Source organism: Leopardus geoffroyi, chromosome E1, assembly GCF_018350155.1.
Source record: "Leopardus geoffroyi isolate Oge1 chromosome E1, O.geoffroyi_Oge1_pat1.0, whole genome shotgun sequence".
NCBI lineage: Eukaryota > Metazoa > Chordata > Mammalia > Carnivora > Felidae > Leopardus > Leopardus geoffroyi.
This window is the reverse complement of record NC_059330.1, coordinates 54,997,738-55,015,162: the sequence shown is the minus strand read 5'-3', so window position 1 is coordinate 55,015,162 and position 17,425 is coordinate 54,997,738. Positions and strand designations below refer to the sequence as shown.

The 17,425-nt window shown below is 54.2% G+C and overlaps 1 protein-coding gene and 1 long non-coding RNA gene across 10 annotated transcripts in view; one reads left to right on the top strand and one right to left on the bottom strand.

Annotated features, from left to right (window-relative positions):
• Positions 1-17,425, top strand: part of LOC123604588 — a 19,825-nt gene extending 2,400 nt beyond the window's left edge. Inside the window, exons 1-5 of one of the 5 annotated variants that reach the window (XR_006715367.1) lie at positions 9,349-9,461; positions 11,148-11,376; positions 15,428-15,715; positions 15,797-15,834; positions 16,790-17,425. This is a non-coding gene — a long non-coding RNA (uncharacterized LOC123604588). Of the gene's footprint in view, positions 1-9,348; positions 9,462-11,147; positions 11,377-12,608; positions 12,691-15,427; positions 15,835-16,789 lie in introns of those variants that run through there. The other 4 variants (XR_006715365.1, XR_006715368.1, XR_006715364.1 and 1 more) reach the window with 4 other exon arrangements.
• The window catches only part of RAB37 (RAB37, member RAS oncogene family), a 55,686-nt gene continuing 39,200 nt past the window's right edge, over positions 940-17,425 (bottom strand). Inside the window, exons 1-10 of one of the 5 annotated variants that reach the window (XM_045490869.1) lie at positions 9,600-9,856; positions 9,353-9,450; positions 6,413-6,523; positions 5,323-5,364; positions 4,746-4,812; positions 4,614-4,666; positions 3,591-3,656; positions 2,938-2,994; positions 2,784-2,860; positions 940-2,590 (exon numbers count right to left, since the gene is read on the bottom strand). In XM_045490869.1, the coding sequence (XP_045346825.1) occupies positions 2,485-2,590; positions 2,784-2,860; positions 2,938-2,994; positions 3,591-3,656; positions 4,614-4,666; positions 4,746-4,812; positions 5,323-5,364; positions 6,413-6,523; positions 9,353-9,436 (663 nt within the window). In that variant the 5' untranslated portion in view covers positions 9,437-9,450; positions 9,600-9,856 and the 3' untranslated portion in view covers positions 940-2,484. Of the gene's footprint in view, positions 2,591-2,783; positions 2,861-2,937; positions 2,995-3,590; positions 3,657-4,613; positions 4,667-4,745; positions 4,813-5,322; positions 5,365-6,412; positions 6,524-9,352; positions 9,462-9,599; positions 9,857-12,803; positions 12,915-17,425 lie in introns of those variants that run through there. The other 4 variants (XM_045490866.1, XM_045490871.1, XM_045490868.1 and 1 more) reach the window with 4 other exon arrangements.

The window sequence follows — 17,425 nt, the reverse complement described above, 5'->3', positions numbered from 1 at the left end:
GCGCTCGGGCCGGGTGAACAACTCTGACCAATGGGAACGCTCAGGGGCGGGGCCCAGTGCTCTGCGCGGCGCCCCGCGGCGCAAGAAGAAAGAAGGCTCAGGAAGTGGAAGTGTTTGTTACCAAGTGGCCGGAGTTGAGGCGGGGGGCGGGGCGAGTTCCTGGTATTGGGCGGAGGGACCCTTAGGCTCAGTTCTGGTTTTCCTACATTTGGCGGGGATTGTGGAGAGCCAACCTTTGGGTAAAGGACTCTAATGTTTTAACAGTCTTTAGCTAAAACCTTGTGTGCACTCCAATGAGGGGTGGGAGCGACTGTTGCCGGGGAAACCGCTCCAGCTCCGGGGCTGCAGGGTCGCAAAAGTCTTACGAACAAGACGAGGTGCACCTCTGACCCAACAAAGTTGTTTGAATAACGACATTTTCCCGTTCGTGGAGTCATTTTGCGTTGTCCAAGGACACGCTTACAGGGGCGCGGGCTCTCATCCTCGCTGGGACTGTGTGAGGGCTCAGCAGGGAGCCCAGGCTTCCCCGGGGCTGCCTACTGAGGACAGGCCACCTAGGACAAGGGTGTGAACACTGGCGTCAGCGTTTGGCTAGGGAAGTGGGGGAAGAGAGGCAGAAGAGAGTCTGGTAACCAATCTCTGAGTACAGCGAGCAGAGGATAAACAGCCCTGGCTTTTTCCAATAGAAAACAAAAAACAAAACAAAACAAAAAAAACAAACAAAAAAACCCGAATGGGACCATCAGATAAACCTTTCAGCTCCTGGCCCGGGGAGAGGCTGGGGTGCCGGTTGGTTAACGGTGAGGTGAGCAGTTGGCGGCATTGAAGGATGAGGATCAAATGATTTGGGCAGTGACAGTTCCCCCAACATGCATCATTTCAACATGATCTCCCCTGTCCCCTCTCTGTGCGCACCTCAAAGAAGCAGCGGACAGGGTGTACTTTCCAAATTCTGCAATTTAATTCTGAAAACACAAATGTGGCCCATGTGATTCGGTCTCCTGTGACCTGCCTTGGGCCCCAGAAGAGCCCAGCAAGGTCAGGCTCCTCCCTGCTTCGCCTGGGAGAAGCCTAGGAGAGTTTCCTTATCAGGCCCAAGTTGGAGCTGCTGACTCTGCTCAGAGAGCAAGATTTCTGCCTTGAAAGCAAATGCGATAGCTTCAGAAATGTGAAGTGTGTTCCTCTATCCTCTCCCTTGCCCTTGGCCTGGAGAGCTAGAGTAAAGGTGCCTCCAGATCATGACCCACATATCTCCTGTCCACCTCCGTTTGCTGTAGTCAGGGACCTGGGAGACCGGTGACTTTGGCCCTACATAAACTCTGCTGACTCTCACCTCACCCCAGTCTTACTCAAATGACCTTGTTTTGCACACTGTGTTGGTTTACCCAGTAATGGGTGACTTCTCACTCCCTAACTTGGCTCAGTGGGAGGAGAGATGGAGAGTTTTGGCCGTGGTGTCTGTCTGGAAGCGAAAAGGCATGAGTGGTCAAGGAGGAGACAGCGCTTGGGTTTGGGGGGATATGTGTGGTGGGGTGAGGTTTGCTCAGTTCTGCCTCCCATCTGCTCCAGAAGTCAGAGGTTTCTCCTTAACTGACTCTTAATCCAGTAGAAGCACTGTGGCTGCTAGAAGTAGGCTGTGGGGGTGCATCCCTGCCAAAGGTTTGAGATAGGAGAAAAACCTTTCCCTGGCTGTGACCTCAGGTGTCTAGGGGCACAAGCAAAAAGGTAGAGAAGACCAGGGGTTCCGGGAGGTGGGGTTCCCCTGGGACTCAAGGTCCAGAGAACAGGAACCAGATGTTTTCGGCTTGTGAGCTGGAGGAAAAGGGGCACATGTCCCAGAGGGGGGCTAGGAAAGCCAGAGGCAGCCAAACAGATAGACTTAGTCTGGATCACTCCTCCCCCCTGCACCCACAGAGCTCCGTCACTGCCTGATCTCCACATCTCTTATCTTCCCTAGCCTTGGTCTAGCTCCCGGCACCAGGGACCATCTTACTGGGGAAGACTGTTCCCTGGGAGCTGGAGGAAATGAAAGTTGGGGGTCTGCTTAGCCTCTCCAGTTGAGGTGAAGGTGGCCACGGGGTCACATCTGGCCCTCACGCTGCAGAAGTGCGTCACTGCCCTCTGGTGCTGAACTGAAGCAACACCACCCTTGTCAAGGTTAGGAGGGAGCCTCAGCCCCCCAAGTCCAAGTAGCAGAAGGCAAAAGGGCCACCAGCTCCCTGCCTTGTTTTTCTGGTGCCCCGCCTCCCCCCTCCCTCCCTTTTTGTATTACATTATGTGTCATTAGGATGAAATAAATATGTTACCCTCCCCCAGGATGCAGGGAAACTACGCAACTAGGGTAGGGGTGGGAGTACAGCTCCCTCTTGGGAAGGGGCTGTCCACTGGGTCCCCCAACTCCCAGACTCGCAGAATAAACCAGATCTGGGGGGAGAAGGCTGCATCCGCGGGGGCCTCTGGAGCCCCCTTGCAGCCCCTTGGTATTCACAAGACGGAGCAGCAGCTGGGCCGTTTCTTCTGGGACTCCACAAAGTCTCGGATCTGGAAGCTGGGCCCATCGGGCTGCCACAGGGCTCTGTATTTCAGCTCCCTTGAAGAGGAAGAAGCAGTGGGCTGGGCAGGGAGTGAACAGCTGCACCCTCCCCACTCCCACAGCTCGGGGCTACTGGACTCAGCATGCACAATGTGGTTGGGCCAGGGGCTGGGCCAGGGGCCAGGCCCTACTGGATTCCCAGATGGTGCCACCCTGCCCTGCACGGTTCTCTTCCTTGCTCAGCTCTTACTTGGCAATGGCCAGAAAGGCTAACTCCACATTCATGCCCGTCTTGGCGCTGGTCTCCATGAAGGGAACACCGTACTCCTGCCAGGAAGACAATGTCCTCAGCGCCAGCTTCTGGCCGTCCCCACCTCTCACCCTGCCCATGGGGAGTCACTTACCCTGGCCAGTGTCTCTCCGTCCTCCGAACGGATCACCCTTTCACTGCTCACATCTGCCTGTCAAGCCCAGGTGGGTCACTCTGGGGAAGAAAACCTCCACCCCCAGCTGCCCCTTCTCAGGCCCTGGCTGGCCCTTCTTTTGCCTGAGGAGCAGCCACTGCCTGCCCTCTGCTGGTGGCCTATGGGACTGCGGGTGGTAGGTTTGGCCCGCCCCTCGCCCACCAGGGTTTCTGCCTTGTTCAGGCAGTTACCCAGCTCCCAGCCAGGGGATCTCACTGCCACTTGGTGAGATGGGAAACTGTCCTTCGCAGGGGTGTGGTGACCAGCCTCAGAGAGATGACAGTCGTTGGGGCTAACCTTTGCTACTTTTAGCGCCTCGTCTGTGACCCTACTACTGTGATCTAATCGAGGCTGAACAGCTGGGTATCCCTGGATCTCTCAGACCGCAGCTTGGGCTTTCCCTGGAGGGGAGAAGCTTTAAGAGGGCAGATGAGATGGGCTGAAGCTGCCACCTAAGTCTGACCCTTGCCGTGGAGTCTGGAAAGAAACCTGTGCTGGAAGGATGTCCAGCTAACCCTCTGGGGCAACTGTGGGGCTGGGTGGAGCGAGTGGTGTGGCAGTGGGGCAGGAGGTGCGGGGATGGGCTCGCTCACCTTGTTGCCAAGCAGCATGATCACCACATCCCTCTGGGCATACTCGTGAATCTCAGTGAGCCAGGCCTGTGGGAGACGACAAGCTGAGCCAGGCCAGGCCTGAGACCCAGCCCTTCCCCCCTCCCTCTCCCCTGCCCTTCTTCCGTCCTGTTGGTTTTCCTGGGCTACTCACTGCCCTCCCTGAATTCTCTCATTTGCATCTTTGTACTGGCCTCTCCAGTCTTGATCAGTTTTTCCTAGCCAACCCCAAATGCCACAACTCCCTGTTCTAGAGAAGCCGGAGATGGCAGAGCTTTCTCTCCTAAATCAGCTGGGAGTCATCAGCGATTTCCTGGCTGCCCTGCTGAGGATTCTAAGGCCACATCAGGGCTCGGTGATCAAAAATACTGTGATTGATTAGTGATGTCTACCAGGAGCATGAAGTCAGAGGTGGCAACGAGTGCCACAGATCTCCATCCTCTTTATAAGCTGTTTTATATCTGTATGTTTTGGTTTCTCCTCCCGCCCCCCCAAACCCCACCCCTATTTGCTTGGCAACCCCTGAGGTCAGGCAGCTGTGAAACCTTTATGGTGCTGTGCACACAGTGGGTGTTTGTACTTGTTGAATTTTTATCCCTACTCTCTTGTAATGGTTTGGCGGGGACAGAACTGCTCCCTGCCTGAATCACTGTCTTGCAAGCTGGGCTGGATGTATGGGTAGACTTTCCTGCCTGGGTTCTCCCCTTGGCCTCTGTGGGTAATTGTCCAGGGTGGAGCTGGGTACTTTCTGAACACTCTGTCATGAAATGCGCTCATGAATCACGGGCAGGGCCAAGCAGGTGGCACAGGCACCCAACAGCCTGCCTGGCCTTTATGCCCACATGCTGCCCAGGAGCAGTTCATTACTTCTGAGTCACAGCTCAGGTGTTTTTCAAAAGGCAGCGGTGTTCTGGGTTCCACCCCTTCCCCATAAAGCAGGAAGCAGTCCTAGCCTGCAGAGGCCCCGCCCCGGCTGCTTCTGGGTGGCCTGTGGAGGGGACCTACCCGGATGTTGTCGAAGGAAGATTTGTTGGTGATGTCGTACAGCAGGAGCAAGGCTGCGGGAGGAAAGAGAGCTCACACAGGGGACGTGGGGCGGAAGGCTGGGCATTGCAAGTGGGCTTGGGAAGGACTCACCCTGGGCATCTCGATAGTAGGCATGGGTGACGCTGCGGAACCGCTCTTGCCCGGCGGTATCCCAGATCTAGGAAGGGACAGACAAATGGTCAGAAGGAGGCAGCCTGCGGGGACTCTGCTGGGCCGAGCGAACCCACTCTGGAGTGTAAGAGATGTGTGGGGAGGTGGGCTGTTTCCTGCTGTAGGCGCTCAGGGCCTTCTGAACATCTGACGGTGCCCCGGAGGGGGGCATTAAGTTCTCAAGCTGGGTCAGGCTATAGCCCCTTCCCTAGCCCAGGGGTTGGGGGTGTCCTGTCTCCTAGAGCATGTGAGGCCTGGGAAACTGGCGGGGGGGGGGCGGGGGGGGGGGAGCTGGAGCAAGCCGAGGCTTCTCTGAAGGCACGTGGAGCTGCCTTTGATCGAGGGTGCTGGGAACCGCTTTTTCAACAAATATCAAACAAACAAAAGCCGTTTCCTCTGGGCCCCACAGGAAATTGCCCCAGGCGGAGGGCAGGGCTGGGGGCCTTCTGTGGTTTGGGTGAGGAGCAGGGGCGGGGCTCCACCATCACCCTCCTTCCCCGGGCAGCCTCCTTCTCACCTGCAGCTTCACCCTGACACCATCCACAGTCACCACTTTGTTCTGAAACAGAAAAGGGCAGAGGGAGGGTGGATTTGGAAAGCAGGGGAGGCTGGGGTCCTAGGCATCCAACAGAGCAGCAGACATCCTGCTGGTGGCTCCCCAGGGCTAAAAGGGGTGCGGTGAGCCCGGGAGGCATCTCCAGCCAGATCACCCCTTCAGGGCAGCAGAACCCTGTCTCCAAATATCCCCATGACACAGTTCTCCCTTCTGGGGACTTGTCTGCTAACATGCCAGGGCCGGAGCCCAAGAACCTGCCTGACTCTCCCTAGACCTCAGCAGGCAGCACAGGACTGGGGGAGCCCCCGCCTCTTTCCCACTTCCACTCGTCTCTCCTGGAGCTCCGCCCCATCCTGCCAAGGTGAGCCCTTAGAGATAAGAAGCCCCCCCCCCCCCCCCCCCCAGCATCCTGGGCACTACAGAGGCTGGATCAGCAGAATCTGCTTTCCCCTAGCTGCTCACTACTTCTCCAGAGGGAAGCTTCAGTTCTCCTCCCATTGGGAGGGAGGCACCCAGCCTCTGCACAGCCTCCTTCCCCCCACCCTCCAGCCTGGGTTAGACCTTACTCTCCCGGAACCTTTGTGCTATGTCCCTGCTGCAGATCTGTAAACATGGGTTCCTCAAGACGAGAGGGAGGGAGCCTGGTGAGCTGCTCTCTCCCCACAGGGCCAGCCTGGCTCTTCAACCTAATGTAGTGCTGTGCTTCTGGGAACTCCAGAAAGACAGGGAGACCTCTGAGGCCTTGCCAGAAGGGCCCAGCTTAGGGGGCAAAGAGCAAGGGGACCGAAGGCCAGGAAACTCAGCTCACACCTTGGGATGTGTCTGCCCTGCTCTGGGGGCAGAATTGTAAGACTTATCCTATAGGTGGGCAAGGAGCCCACCATGCCCAGACTCCTTGAACCTGGCCACCTCTGTGGTCCCTGGTGCCCTCTGGACAGTGAGCCACAGCAGCTCTGAGGAGCCAGGGCAGGCAAGGAGAGGACAGCACCCTGGGCCTGAGCTGTGGTCCCCCTGGCTTGCTGCTGGCAGGAGGAGCCTACAGCCACCTCACCCTGAAGTCTATGCCGACGGTGGCTATGAAGGTCCCGGACAGGAAGGCCCCGTCTTTGAATTGGATCAGGAAACAGGTTTTGCCAACGCCTGAGTCTCCCAGAAGCATCACCTAGGAGATGGGGGCAGAGGCAGTTAATGGGGAGTTGGGTCAAATTTCTGGGCATCCAGGGAGAGAGGCCCTAGAAAGAGGGGCAGAGGGCCAGGGACGGATGCTGTCAGCACTGAGGGGCACCTGCTTCTGGAAAGCCCGCTGCTGCCTTCACCCTGCCTCTCCTTGGCTCAGCTCATTTCTCAGGCCCTCCCTCTGACTCTCTTGTCCTCACCCAATTTCCTGGAAGCCTGTGCTGAGACCTCAGCACTAACAGGTGAGCGACTGTGCTTGGTGGCCCCAAAGAACCACCACACTTACATGGTCTAGACTCTGGCCCCATTCTCCCCTTGCCACACCAAGCTGGGATTCCCTCTCTGTCAGTGTGGATTCTGCATGTGTGCGCCTGGGTGGATGGGGCTATACTGCCCAGAAAGGAAGTGCTAATACCTTGGACAGGGATTCCCACCCACGGGAGGGTATCGGATCTGATGGGGGAGGGCACTGTCATTTGCAAGGGCATATTCTAAAATTACGACTGCTGTTTTTTTTTTTTTTTTTTTGTCACAACATTTACCTGGAATTTTCTAATGACATGTAATGTTTACAAAAGGGTTGCATGAACTAGGGAGGGTTGAAATTGATACTGAAATGGGGAGACAATGAATCTGAAGTTCCTTCTGCAGAAACCTTTCCAGTGGGACAAATGGCGGCAAACTGGCATCCCCGAGTTCCTGTAGGGGAGGGAGTGTGGGGGTGTGTGTGTCTCTCCCCTTTATTCTTGGCCAGTCACTGCTCATCTATCTTCTTTTGAGGACAAGTGGGGGCAGGGGAAGGGAGCCCTCTGTCCAGTCATTCCTCAATCTTGGAGACCAGAGGTCTGGACTAATGCTGGAACTTTCCCAATTGGCTGCTTACATACTTAAAGGATTGAGCATAGACTAGGCTTGAGTTACTTTTGAGGCTCTGACCTTGACAACGGAGCCCAGAGGCTTTTCTGCTGTGGGCATGATGTACTGGGATTAGCTAGCTTTGGTGGAAAGGTAAAGGGTCTGAGCAAAAGGGATACAGAGGCTGGGGTCCTGGCTTCTAAATGGCCTACTGAGGGACGTTAGGAAGATTTCTTAACCCTTCTGTGGCACGGTTTCCACGGTGACTAGAAGGGAGAAAGGGTGATTTCACTGAGGCCTCTTTAGAGTTGGTTAACGCCTAGGACCAATAAACTGCCTAAGACTTGGGAAAGAGCGGCCCAGGGCTGGGTAGGGCCTGCCTGTGGCCCCAATTCCCTCTAATTGGGTCCAAGGAGCTCCAGCCAGGCTCTTCCCAGGCTGGCCTGCACTCAGTCTCCTGGGGCAAGCCTGGGGGAAGCAGGCTGCTGGAGGCCAGGGGTCAACTCTCCACAGATGCTGCTTGGCCCAGGGAGGAGGGGGGGGGGGGCGGAGCGAGGGGGGGGGCGGAGGGGGGTTGGTGGAGAGCTGGGGGCTGGGGAGCCCTTGGAGCCTGCGCTGCTCCCTGGCTTCTGCATCCTAGCCCTTGAGCGGGGAGGAGGGAGGGTGACTCCAGTATACTTTACAGATCACGACCGCCTTAAACAAAAGATGCCCACCACCACCCACCCAGCCAGGCAATTCTACCAAACACAAACAGCTGCCCAGCCTTGCCACCTCCTTGGCAAATGGCCCAGCTGGACTGTCAGGCCAGGAGGTCAGGTGGTCCCCACCAGCCTAGGGGCTGGCCCTTAGCAGCTCCCCCTCCCCTGAAGGCACAGGGGCCCATTTCCTGCCACCAGCCCACACAGGACGCCTATCTTAACGGCTCTGGGTGAGTAAGTGACTTACAGACTGGCTTCCCCTGAAACAAGGGGGGTGGAGGCCTCAGTTCCTGGTGAGAGTGAGCCTGGGGTGGGGGTGGGGGAGGAAACCGAGGCACAGAAAGAGGCAGGTCTCTTTCAAGGCCACGCAGCATGAGGCAGGGCAGCCCTCACTCATCCCCAAACTTGCAGAGGAAGATTGGAAGCTCTGGGCTCCCTCAGCACCTCTTTCAGAGTTCTGGCTACCCGCCTCCGCCATGCGCCCCAGGGTGGGGGTGGGTGGGGTGGGGAGGTGTCTGTCCTCCACCTTCACCTGCTTCTGTAACAGGGCAACCCTCTAGAGGAAACCGGCCTCAGAGAGCTGACTTCAGCTCCCCCACGGGGGACTTGTGATGAACCAACAAAATCTTTCTCAGGTTCTAAAAATTCCCAGGTGGGCCTGCATTTTGGTTAGCAACATCCTCCTGGAGGAAGGCGGGAGGAAATGGCTGCAGCAGTGGAAAGGGAAGGGGTAGGGCTTGGGGGGCAGCTGGGGACCCAAAGAACTTCAGGCCTAAGGCCTTGAAACTGGATGTTAAGTCTCAGGGGAGAGCTTAGCTGGGAAAGGGCGTTAACGACAACTGCTCCGCCACCAGGGGGCGTCCTCTTTGCGTCTCCAGGCATCCCTATTTCCCACCATTCGGGATGCCTGTGCCCAGGAGGGTTGAGCGCTTAACCTTTACGCGGAGGCATGGGGTTCCCGGGAGATCATATCGCCCGGGGTGTGCAGAAGGAAATTGGGTTGGGGTCCGCTGTGTGGGCAGTCAATCGCTCCTTCCGACCTTCCTCTTCCCACCCTCGCTGAGCCAGCCCAGACGTCGGCAGTCTCCACCCTTCCTCCCTGCTCCGGGAGACCCGGCTCCCTGGGGGAAGGGCTGAAGGCAACGCAGACGCAGCCAGCCAAGAGGCTTGGGCCAGGGTCTCCGGGCAAAGGGCGTGGGAAGGGCTGGCCCTCAGAGCCGGTTGGGGAGTCCCCAGTACTGGGCACAGTGCCCACCCACCTTGCCCGTGACATCGTAGCTCGGACTGCAGGGCGGGGAGTGCTCGGGCGCCTCTCCATCCCGGGTGGCAGCGGCGCCAGACATGCCGGTCACGTCCCCTGGACGAGAGGTGAGCTAGGACTGGTGGCAGGCGGGGGGACAGTGCTGGGACCTCCCCGCCTTAGGCTCCACCCAATCCTTCCCCCCTCCACCGCCCCAGCCGGGACCCCCACAGGCTCCTCCCTATGTCTCTCCACCCCGAAGATACCTGCCTGGTGCAGGCTGTCTCGCGAGGGCGCGCACAACCACAGGTCAGCGCCAGAGGGGCAGGCGTGCCCCGAGCAAATTGGGCCGGCTTCGTGCTCCGAGGACGTGGAACGAATCCAGCCCGAGGACCGGTCCCCAAAGGTCGCAGGTTGCCCGGGCTAGGTTCCCACAGGGAGCCGTCTCCGGAAACCTAGCCTGTAGCGCTAGGTCTGGCAGCGCTGCGACCCGGGGTTCCGCGCCCGGGTTCCCGCTGCCGCTGCACAGCGCGGCCTGCAGGGGGCGCCCGAGCCCCGGCCAGATGGCGGCCGACGGGCCTCCCCCCGTCGCGGTTGGGGTGGGGGTGAGGTTGTGGGCTGGGAAGGCCCCGGGGCAGCGAGGCACGATTTTTGAGAGGAGGCGTGCATTCTGAGCACAGCGCTCAGGCAGTTTTGCTTTTGCTAATGCACCCCAGCCCGAGTTCCTCTGAATGTAATTTTATTTACCCACCGAAATTCACCTTGCAGCACATTTACAACTGTGGCTTTTCGCGGCCCCTGGTGGGTGCTAGGGTTTTGACCCTTTGGCACAGATCACCTCTCATTTCTCCCTGACCTGTTGGGCTGTGCCCCGAATGTTCCAGCATGGGAAAGCCTCCCCCGACCCCAAACCTCCCAAATCTCCCAATCCCTGAAGGCAGGGCTGGCCCTATTCACCTGTGCTCCTCAGCCCCTGTCCCTGAGCAGGCCTTAAATATTTAGTAGTAAATGAATTCATGGAGTCGTGGATCATTTTGAGCAGTCTCAGGGACAACCCAGGAATCCTGCAGTTCCTGGTGGCAGACAGTGGGAGTGTGGCCTGGGCGGCCCTGCCCTGCGCTTCAGGGGCTAACCATTTAATTACTCCTGTGCCGACATTCTGCACAAGCACCCACAGCTTACCGTGGAACTGGGTGGCTGCATTACAGCGGGACTGACCGAAGGCTGTGTCGGGGCAGAAGGGCATCAGTACCTTTTGACTTAGGTGCTGGGGGTAAAGCGCAAGGGGCAGATGTGGCTTATGGGTGACTATGGGCCTGGTGGGGACTGTGTGTACACATTCCTCTAGCCCTGTGAGTCTTGGCATTGGCCAGAGCTATTTTCTGGAGCTGGGCTTGCCATAACCTCTTGTGTACATAGGGTGGGGCTCAGAGAGCCACCTACGGGATCAGAACTCTGCAGATGTGCGTTTATTGCCTGCTATTCAGAGGCAAGAGTCTCTTGCTGCAAATACAACCCCAGTCCATTCAGTGTCTCAGGCTCTAAGCTCCTGAGGGCTCACGAGAACCCCGAAGGGGCAAACGTTTTCAGAGCCAGAGGGTAATGGCCGAGGAGAAATGAGAGAAAGGAAGTGAGTGACATGGCCCTCGCTCACCTTCCACTGCAAACCAAAAGACTCTATTGAGGTCCCAGCCCCTAGTCCCTCAGAATGTGACCTTATTTGGAAATGGGGTTGTTGCAGGTATGATTAGTTAAGGTGAAGTCATACGGGAATAGGGTAAGCCCTTAATCCAATATGACTGATGTCCTTACAGGAAGAGGAGCGGACACGCAGGGAGAAGCCGGCCATGTGAACACAGACGCAGAGATCCGAGTGGTGTATTTACAAGCCAACAAATGGCGAGCATCACCAGGAGCCACCAGAAGCTGGAGGAGGCAAAGAAGGAGACCCCCGCCTCCCGCCCCCCAGAGCCTTCAGAGGGCTTCTAACTTCCAGCTGTGGTTTGTGTTGTTGGCTCAACCAAGATCCTCCTTTGTCCTGTGGTAGGTTTGGGAGAGCCAGATCTGTCCTGTCTCCGCCTGCTTTGGGCTCTCAGTGTGATTACACACTTTCTTCCTTCTGATGGGCCAGTCGTCTAGCCTTTCTTACCAGGCTAGTGGCAAAATCTGGAGGTCCCGCCCCTCCGCATCTGTAGGGTGTGAGTCACATTCTTTAGGTCCGCATCCACACCAACATTCATCCCACTGTGCACCCTCTGAGTCTGACAGGCAGAAGGATGGGCACGGAGTCGGGGAGAAGGCTGGTGGCTGTGAGGGCTCCCCCTGACCTTGTGTGCGGAGGGGCAGACTGGGCATGGGCCTGAGGTGGGGGATGCCTGGCGTGGCAGCCTGGTCCAAGGCTTCAGGAATTGTCTGGGAAGGCTTGCTGTCCTGGGACTCAGCCCTGCCCTTCCCAGCACTCTGGAGCCTGCTCATGGGAGAAACCTGCACTCTCTGGCCAGGCTCTCATTTCTTTTTTACTCTGAATCCCGGTCACCATGAGTCCTCGCCTTCCTTGCTGTGACCCAACCAGAAAGCCTAGCTTCTGGGGTTCCCCTTCTCTCTTCCCGCCAGTGTGACCATCCCAGTCCCGAGTGTGGTCCTACAGGCCCTGTGCCCTGCTCTATCCTGATCCCGAGGAGATCCAGGAAGAGACAGAGTGCTAAAAACAGAACTTTGACCCTTGGCCTGCCAGCTCCCTAGGACCCATGTGACAGTGTTAAATTTGGACTGTGCTTAAAATTTTAAGCCGTCCCTTTGCCTCTCCATATTCTTATTGCCCTAGAAAGTAGACCTGAGCAATCTATATCAAGATATCCTTTCTAGGGGTGCCTGGGTGGCTGAGTCGGTTAAGCATCTGACTCTTGATTTTAGCTCAGGTCATGATCTCACAGTTCGTGAGTCCGAGCCCCGCGTTGGCCTCCATGCTGACTGCACGGAGCCTGCGTGGGATTCTCTCTCCCCACCCCTCTCAAAATAAATAAATAAACTTAAAAAAGGAGGCATTCTTTCTAGTTTCCAGTTGTGTTCAGCCAAAGGGGAGCCCCAGGAGATGTGGGAACAGGAGGAGAGCAGGGTAGGGGGGGAGCTGACTTGTATCCTGGGCTAGCTCCGGGAGGGTTACCATGAGTTGCCGTGTTCCTCCACTGAGAGTCACAGGTCCTGTCGGCCAGCTCTCTCCATGAAGCCTTGTGTCCCTGAGCTCTGGCTTCGGTTCCCTCCCCTCATTTTTTTAGGCTAGGGCTGTAGTGGAGGCCCTGTGTATGCACGGCCACTGCACCATACCTCCTGGTTCCCCAACACCCTGCTTCCACCTTGGTAAGTAGTCTTCTTGTTAAACCTCCCTGAATGATCCAGTGTGAGTGTCCACCTGCTTCCTGCTGGGACCCTCACAGATACACACCGGGGCCCCAGAGTCTGGGAGGGCTTACTGTGAATCCGATGCCCACGGTGGCCGAGAAGGAGCCAGGGATGAACTTGCCCTGGTCGAACTGAACCAGCAGAGATGTCTTCCCCACACCGCTGTCACCCACCAGGATGGTCTGAAAGGGAGCAAGAGAGGGGTGAGCGTCTGCAGTGTGCATGGGGCTTCTGAGATGCCGTTGTGGCTGTGGGAGCAGGCTCCTTCTAATGCACACACACACACACACACACACAAACACACACACACACAGAACTCTTGATTTCCTATCAAAGTCACTGAAGAGGATGAAAGCATAGGAGAAACCTTGTCACCCCATGTTGATGCACATCTGAAAGGACTATGAGAACTTGCCTCTCAGACTTCCTACCAAGAGGGCATACTGACTGACACCAACTGTGCTCTCTGTGGTCCCCCACAGTGTGCTTGCACTGAGGCCGTGCTTCCTACCGGCAGTTCCCAGCCAAAGGCACAGTATGGTAGGGACACTGAGGCAGGTCTGTCACTGGGAGCCACAAGATTCCCCTAACGGCCGAATTTGGCTTGAGGATTTCCTCACCATTTCACGGATCCTTCCAGAGACTTTCACACAACCTTCCTGCCCTTTCTCTTTTGCTTGGGGTCATACCTGCCTCATGATCTGCAGGCTCTCCCCACCTCTCCCAGCTTCCTACCCGATTTCTTTCATAAGTATTTCACCTAATAAAATCCCTGCACTTGTAATTCCCTTTGGCACCAGCTTCTGGGAAGAGAATGTCTGGAGACATGCCTTGGGAAGAGTTTATACTTGGCCATGGAGCAGGGCATTGGAGACACAGCATTTCAAGGGAAACAGAGTTTCAGAAAGAAGGGCCTGGCTACTTTTGTACATGAAGGAAGCAGTGGGGAGAATTAGCCTGGGAGGTCAGGTGCTATATTTGGAAGAAAATCATAAGCAACAGACAGGAAATATACATGCACCTGGAGGCCTGGGACTGACCAGCTCTCAAAGAATGAATGAATGAATGAATGAATGAGTGGGTAAATGCCTTAGTTTCAAAATGGATAGTAGCTACTTTCCAAAGACAACCCTTCAAGATCACTGGAAAGGCTTAAGAGATGCCAACTTTAGCTGGACTCGTAAAACCATAAAGATATAAAAACCCCAAAATGTAAAAGCGTAATGATGGACAGGTTCTCCTGGGGTTGGACCCATGTCCCAACATTGTTTGGCTCTGACAGTGGCACTGAGTAGCAGCAGGGCAAACATGGGATTGTTTGTGATGTTGACTTTGAATGTCCCCTGACTGTGGTCCCCCACACCCATTTCCAAACCAAATTCGATTCAGCTTTTATTTCCTCCTGGGTTAAAGGGCTCCATTTGCTTGTGTGCAGTGGCTTTAATAATTTACATCTCAGGGGCCCTGGGTGGCTCAGTCAGTTAAGCTTCAGCTTAGGGCACGATCTTGAAGCTCATGGTGTTGAGCCCCACCTCCGGCTCCATGCTGACAGTGTGGAGCCTACTTGGGATTCTCTCTCTTTCCCTCTCTTCCTGCCCCTCCCTCACTTGCACTTTCTCTCTCTCTCAAAAACAAGTAAATGAAAACAATATAATAATTTACATCTCAAATCCAATTTCCTCAGGCTTGAAGAGGGGCTTCCTAGAAAGACTATTCCAGAATGTAAAGGTTCAGTCCGCTCATGTCCACCTTCTTCATTTATTAAAGGATATAACGTATGGACATTCTTTTCCCCTTTATTCTTTTCCTTTTCACGGGGAAGGATTCCCTTTCTTCTCTCCTCATATGAAAACATTTCCATCTTTTTTTAAATTTTTTTTTTTTCAGCGTTTATTTATTTTTGGGACAGAGAGAGACAGAGCATGAACGGGGGAGGGGCAGAGAGAGAGGGAGACACAGAATCGGAAACAGGCTCCAGGCTCCGAGCCATCAGCCCAGAGCCCGACGCGGGGCTCGAACTCACGGACCGCGAGATCGTGACCTGGCTGAAGTCTGACGCTTAACCGACTGCGCCACCCAGGCGCCCTGAAAACATTTCCATCTTAATGGGGATTTCTCTGGTTTAGTGGGAACACGGTTCATGGTGACAAGGTTCAGCATTTCAGGTCCTGCTGAATCCTGTCTGGGGGCAGGGGCAGGATGCTGCCGCCATGTTTTGGTGCAGAACTTCTGAGAATCCTATGTTCAAACCTGGCTTCTTGGTTGGGAGGAAGATATATGTATCAAGGTAGGAAGTAGGAAGATAGGATACACTTGATTTGATCAAATTAAAAAAAAAAATTTAATGTTTATTTATTTTTGAGAGAGAGAGAGAGAGCATGAGCTGGGGAGGAGCAGAGAGAGAGGGAGACACAGAATCTGAAGCAGGCTCCAGGCTCTGAGATGTCAGCACAAAGCCCTAGGCGGACTTGAGCCCACAAATCGTGAGATCATGACCTGAGCTGAAGTCAGACGCTTAACTGAATGAGCCACCCAGGCGCCCCTTGATTTAATCATTTTTAAGCTTGCATTTAGAATAATAAAATATTGAGACATGTGGTCTATGGGTGTCCATTTGTATTCTAAACGTTATGGATGAGGCTGCCTAAATCCATTACCTTAGATACACTATGGAGTTATTCTCTTCACTCAACAGCTGCCAGGATTTTCCTGAAGTTTCTCCAGGTTGGCCCCAAATCTCACTGCTTGGAGAAGCTGAATGTCAACTTTGGATCCAGAATTTCCATTGCACCTTCCCTCCTCTGAAGCATTTGTGAAAATGTTAATTAATCGTGGTTCAAACAGAGACCCCTGTGCCAACTCTGCCACCATTCAGACAAGTGTTTCCGTTCTGTCTTTAGTCAGTTGGTTTCTGTTTGTATTTGGCTCCATGCATTCCAAAAGGAATTTGAGGAATTCAAAACCCGCCTACACCAGAGGCCAGGTAATGATACCGCCTGAAGCAATCTTTCGCCCCGGAGTGACCTGGCTTGTTCCTATATCTGAGCGTTACATTTGCTTTTAGATTTCCTGGCATCCAGGATAAATGGGAAGCCAGATGGGGTATGTAGTATTTATTGCCTGAGTCTTCTCAATGAGTGAGTATTTTCTGCCAGCATGCGATGTGGAGAGGAATCTCTTATGTGGATTCTTATACGAGGGGCCTCTAGCGACAAAATAGAAGAGTTGGGATTTTGCAGAGAAGGTGAAGCTTTTCCTATAGCTTTTCTATTGACTCTTTTTTTTATAAAAATTTTTTTTTAATGTTTATTCATTTTTGAGAGACAGAGAGAGACAGAGCATGAGCAGGGAAGGGGCAGAGAGAGAGGGAGACGCAGAATCTGAAGCAAGCTCCAGGCTCTGAGCTGTCAGCACAGAGCCCGACATGGGGCTTGAACTCATGAACTGTGAGATCATGACCTGAGCCAAAGTTGGGCGCTCAACCGACTGAGCCACCCAAGTGCCCCTCTATTGACTCTTGCTAAAAGCCAGGGCCTGACATTAAATCGCACTTCAGCTGACACTTCTCAGTGGGAGCTGGGCAAATGTTGCCTAAGCGCTCTGCTTTCCTGTGACTTCCTGACTCAAGGGGAACACTTAGAAAACCTAGGTGAATGGGGTGGTTACCATGGCTCCTAATTGACTCTGAGCCACCTTCTTAATCAGACAGGGAATTCAGATGCCATAAAGAAAAAGATAGATAGATCTGACTGTACAGACATAAAAATGTCCTGGTTGACAGAAGATACCAAAATGAAATGAGAAATGATGGAGATGAAATATTTGCAAGATGTATGACAAAGGGTTAATACACGTAGTAGGGTAAAGAGCTCTCAAAAGAAAATCTCAGTAGGAAAGTGAACAAAGAATATGAGTACATAGATTTTGTGTGTGTGTGTGTGTAAATGTGTGTAAATGTGTCAACCTGGCCAGGCTATAGCATGTAGTTATTCAATTAAACACGAATCTCTATGTTGCTGTGAAGGTACGTTATAGATGTACAGATTATATATTACAGATATACAATCGGTTGACTTGTAAATCTTCAATAATCTGGATGGGCCTCATCCAATTAATTGAAAGAACTTAGAGCAAAACTGAGGTTTCCCCGAGGAAGAAGAAATTCTGTTCAAAATTGTAGCATCAGCTTCTCCCTGAGAATTTTCAGCCTGCCAGTCTACCCTACAGATTTTGGACAGGCCAGCCCCCCCAGAGTCACGAAAGCCAATTCCTTGAACTAAACATCTCTCAGTATATTTCATCCTGGTATGTTTCTCTGAATCAATATAACATATAATGCTTTGGTAAAAGTATGATAAGGGTCAACATTGGCTGAGAGTTGGGGAAACAAACACTCGTACTTACACCATTGGTGGGAACATACGTTGGGGCATTTGGAAGAGCAACTGACAATATCTACTGAAGTTACAAATGCAAATTCCTTTGTCTCAACAGTTCTATGGCTTTAGTGCACAAGTTCACCAAGATATGTGTACAAGGATGTTCATCGCAGCATTTGTAAGCGCAAATAATGCAGCAATTGGGACTGCTTAAATAAACTGTAGGGGCGCCTGGGGGGCTCAGTTGAGCGTCCGACTTCGGCTCAGGTCATGATCTCGAGGTCCGTGAGTTCGAGCCCCGCGTTGGGCTCTGT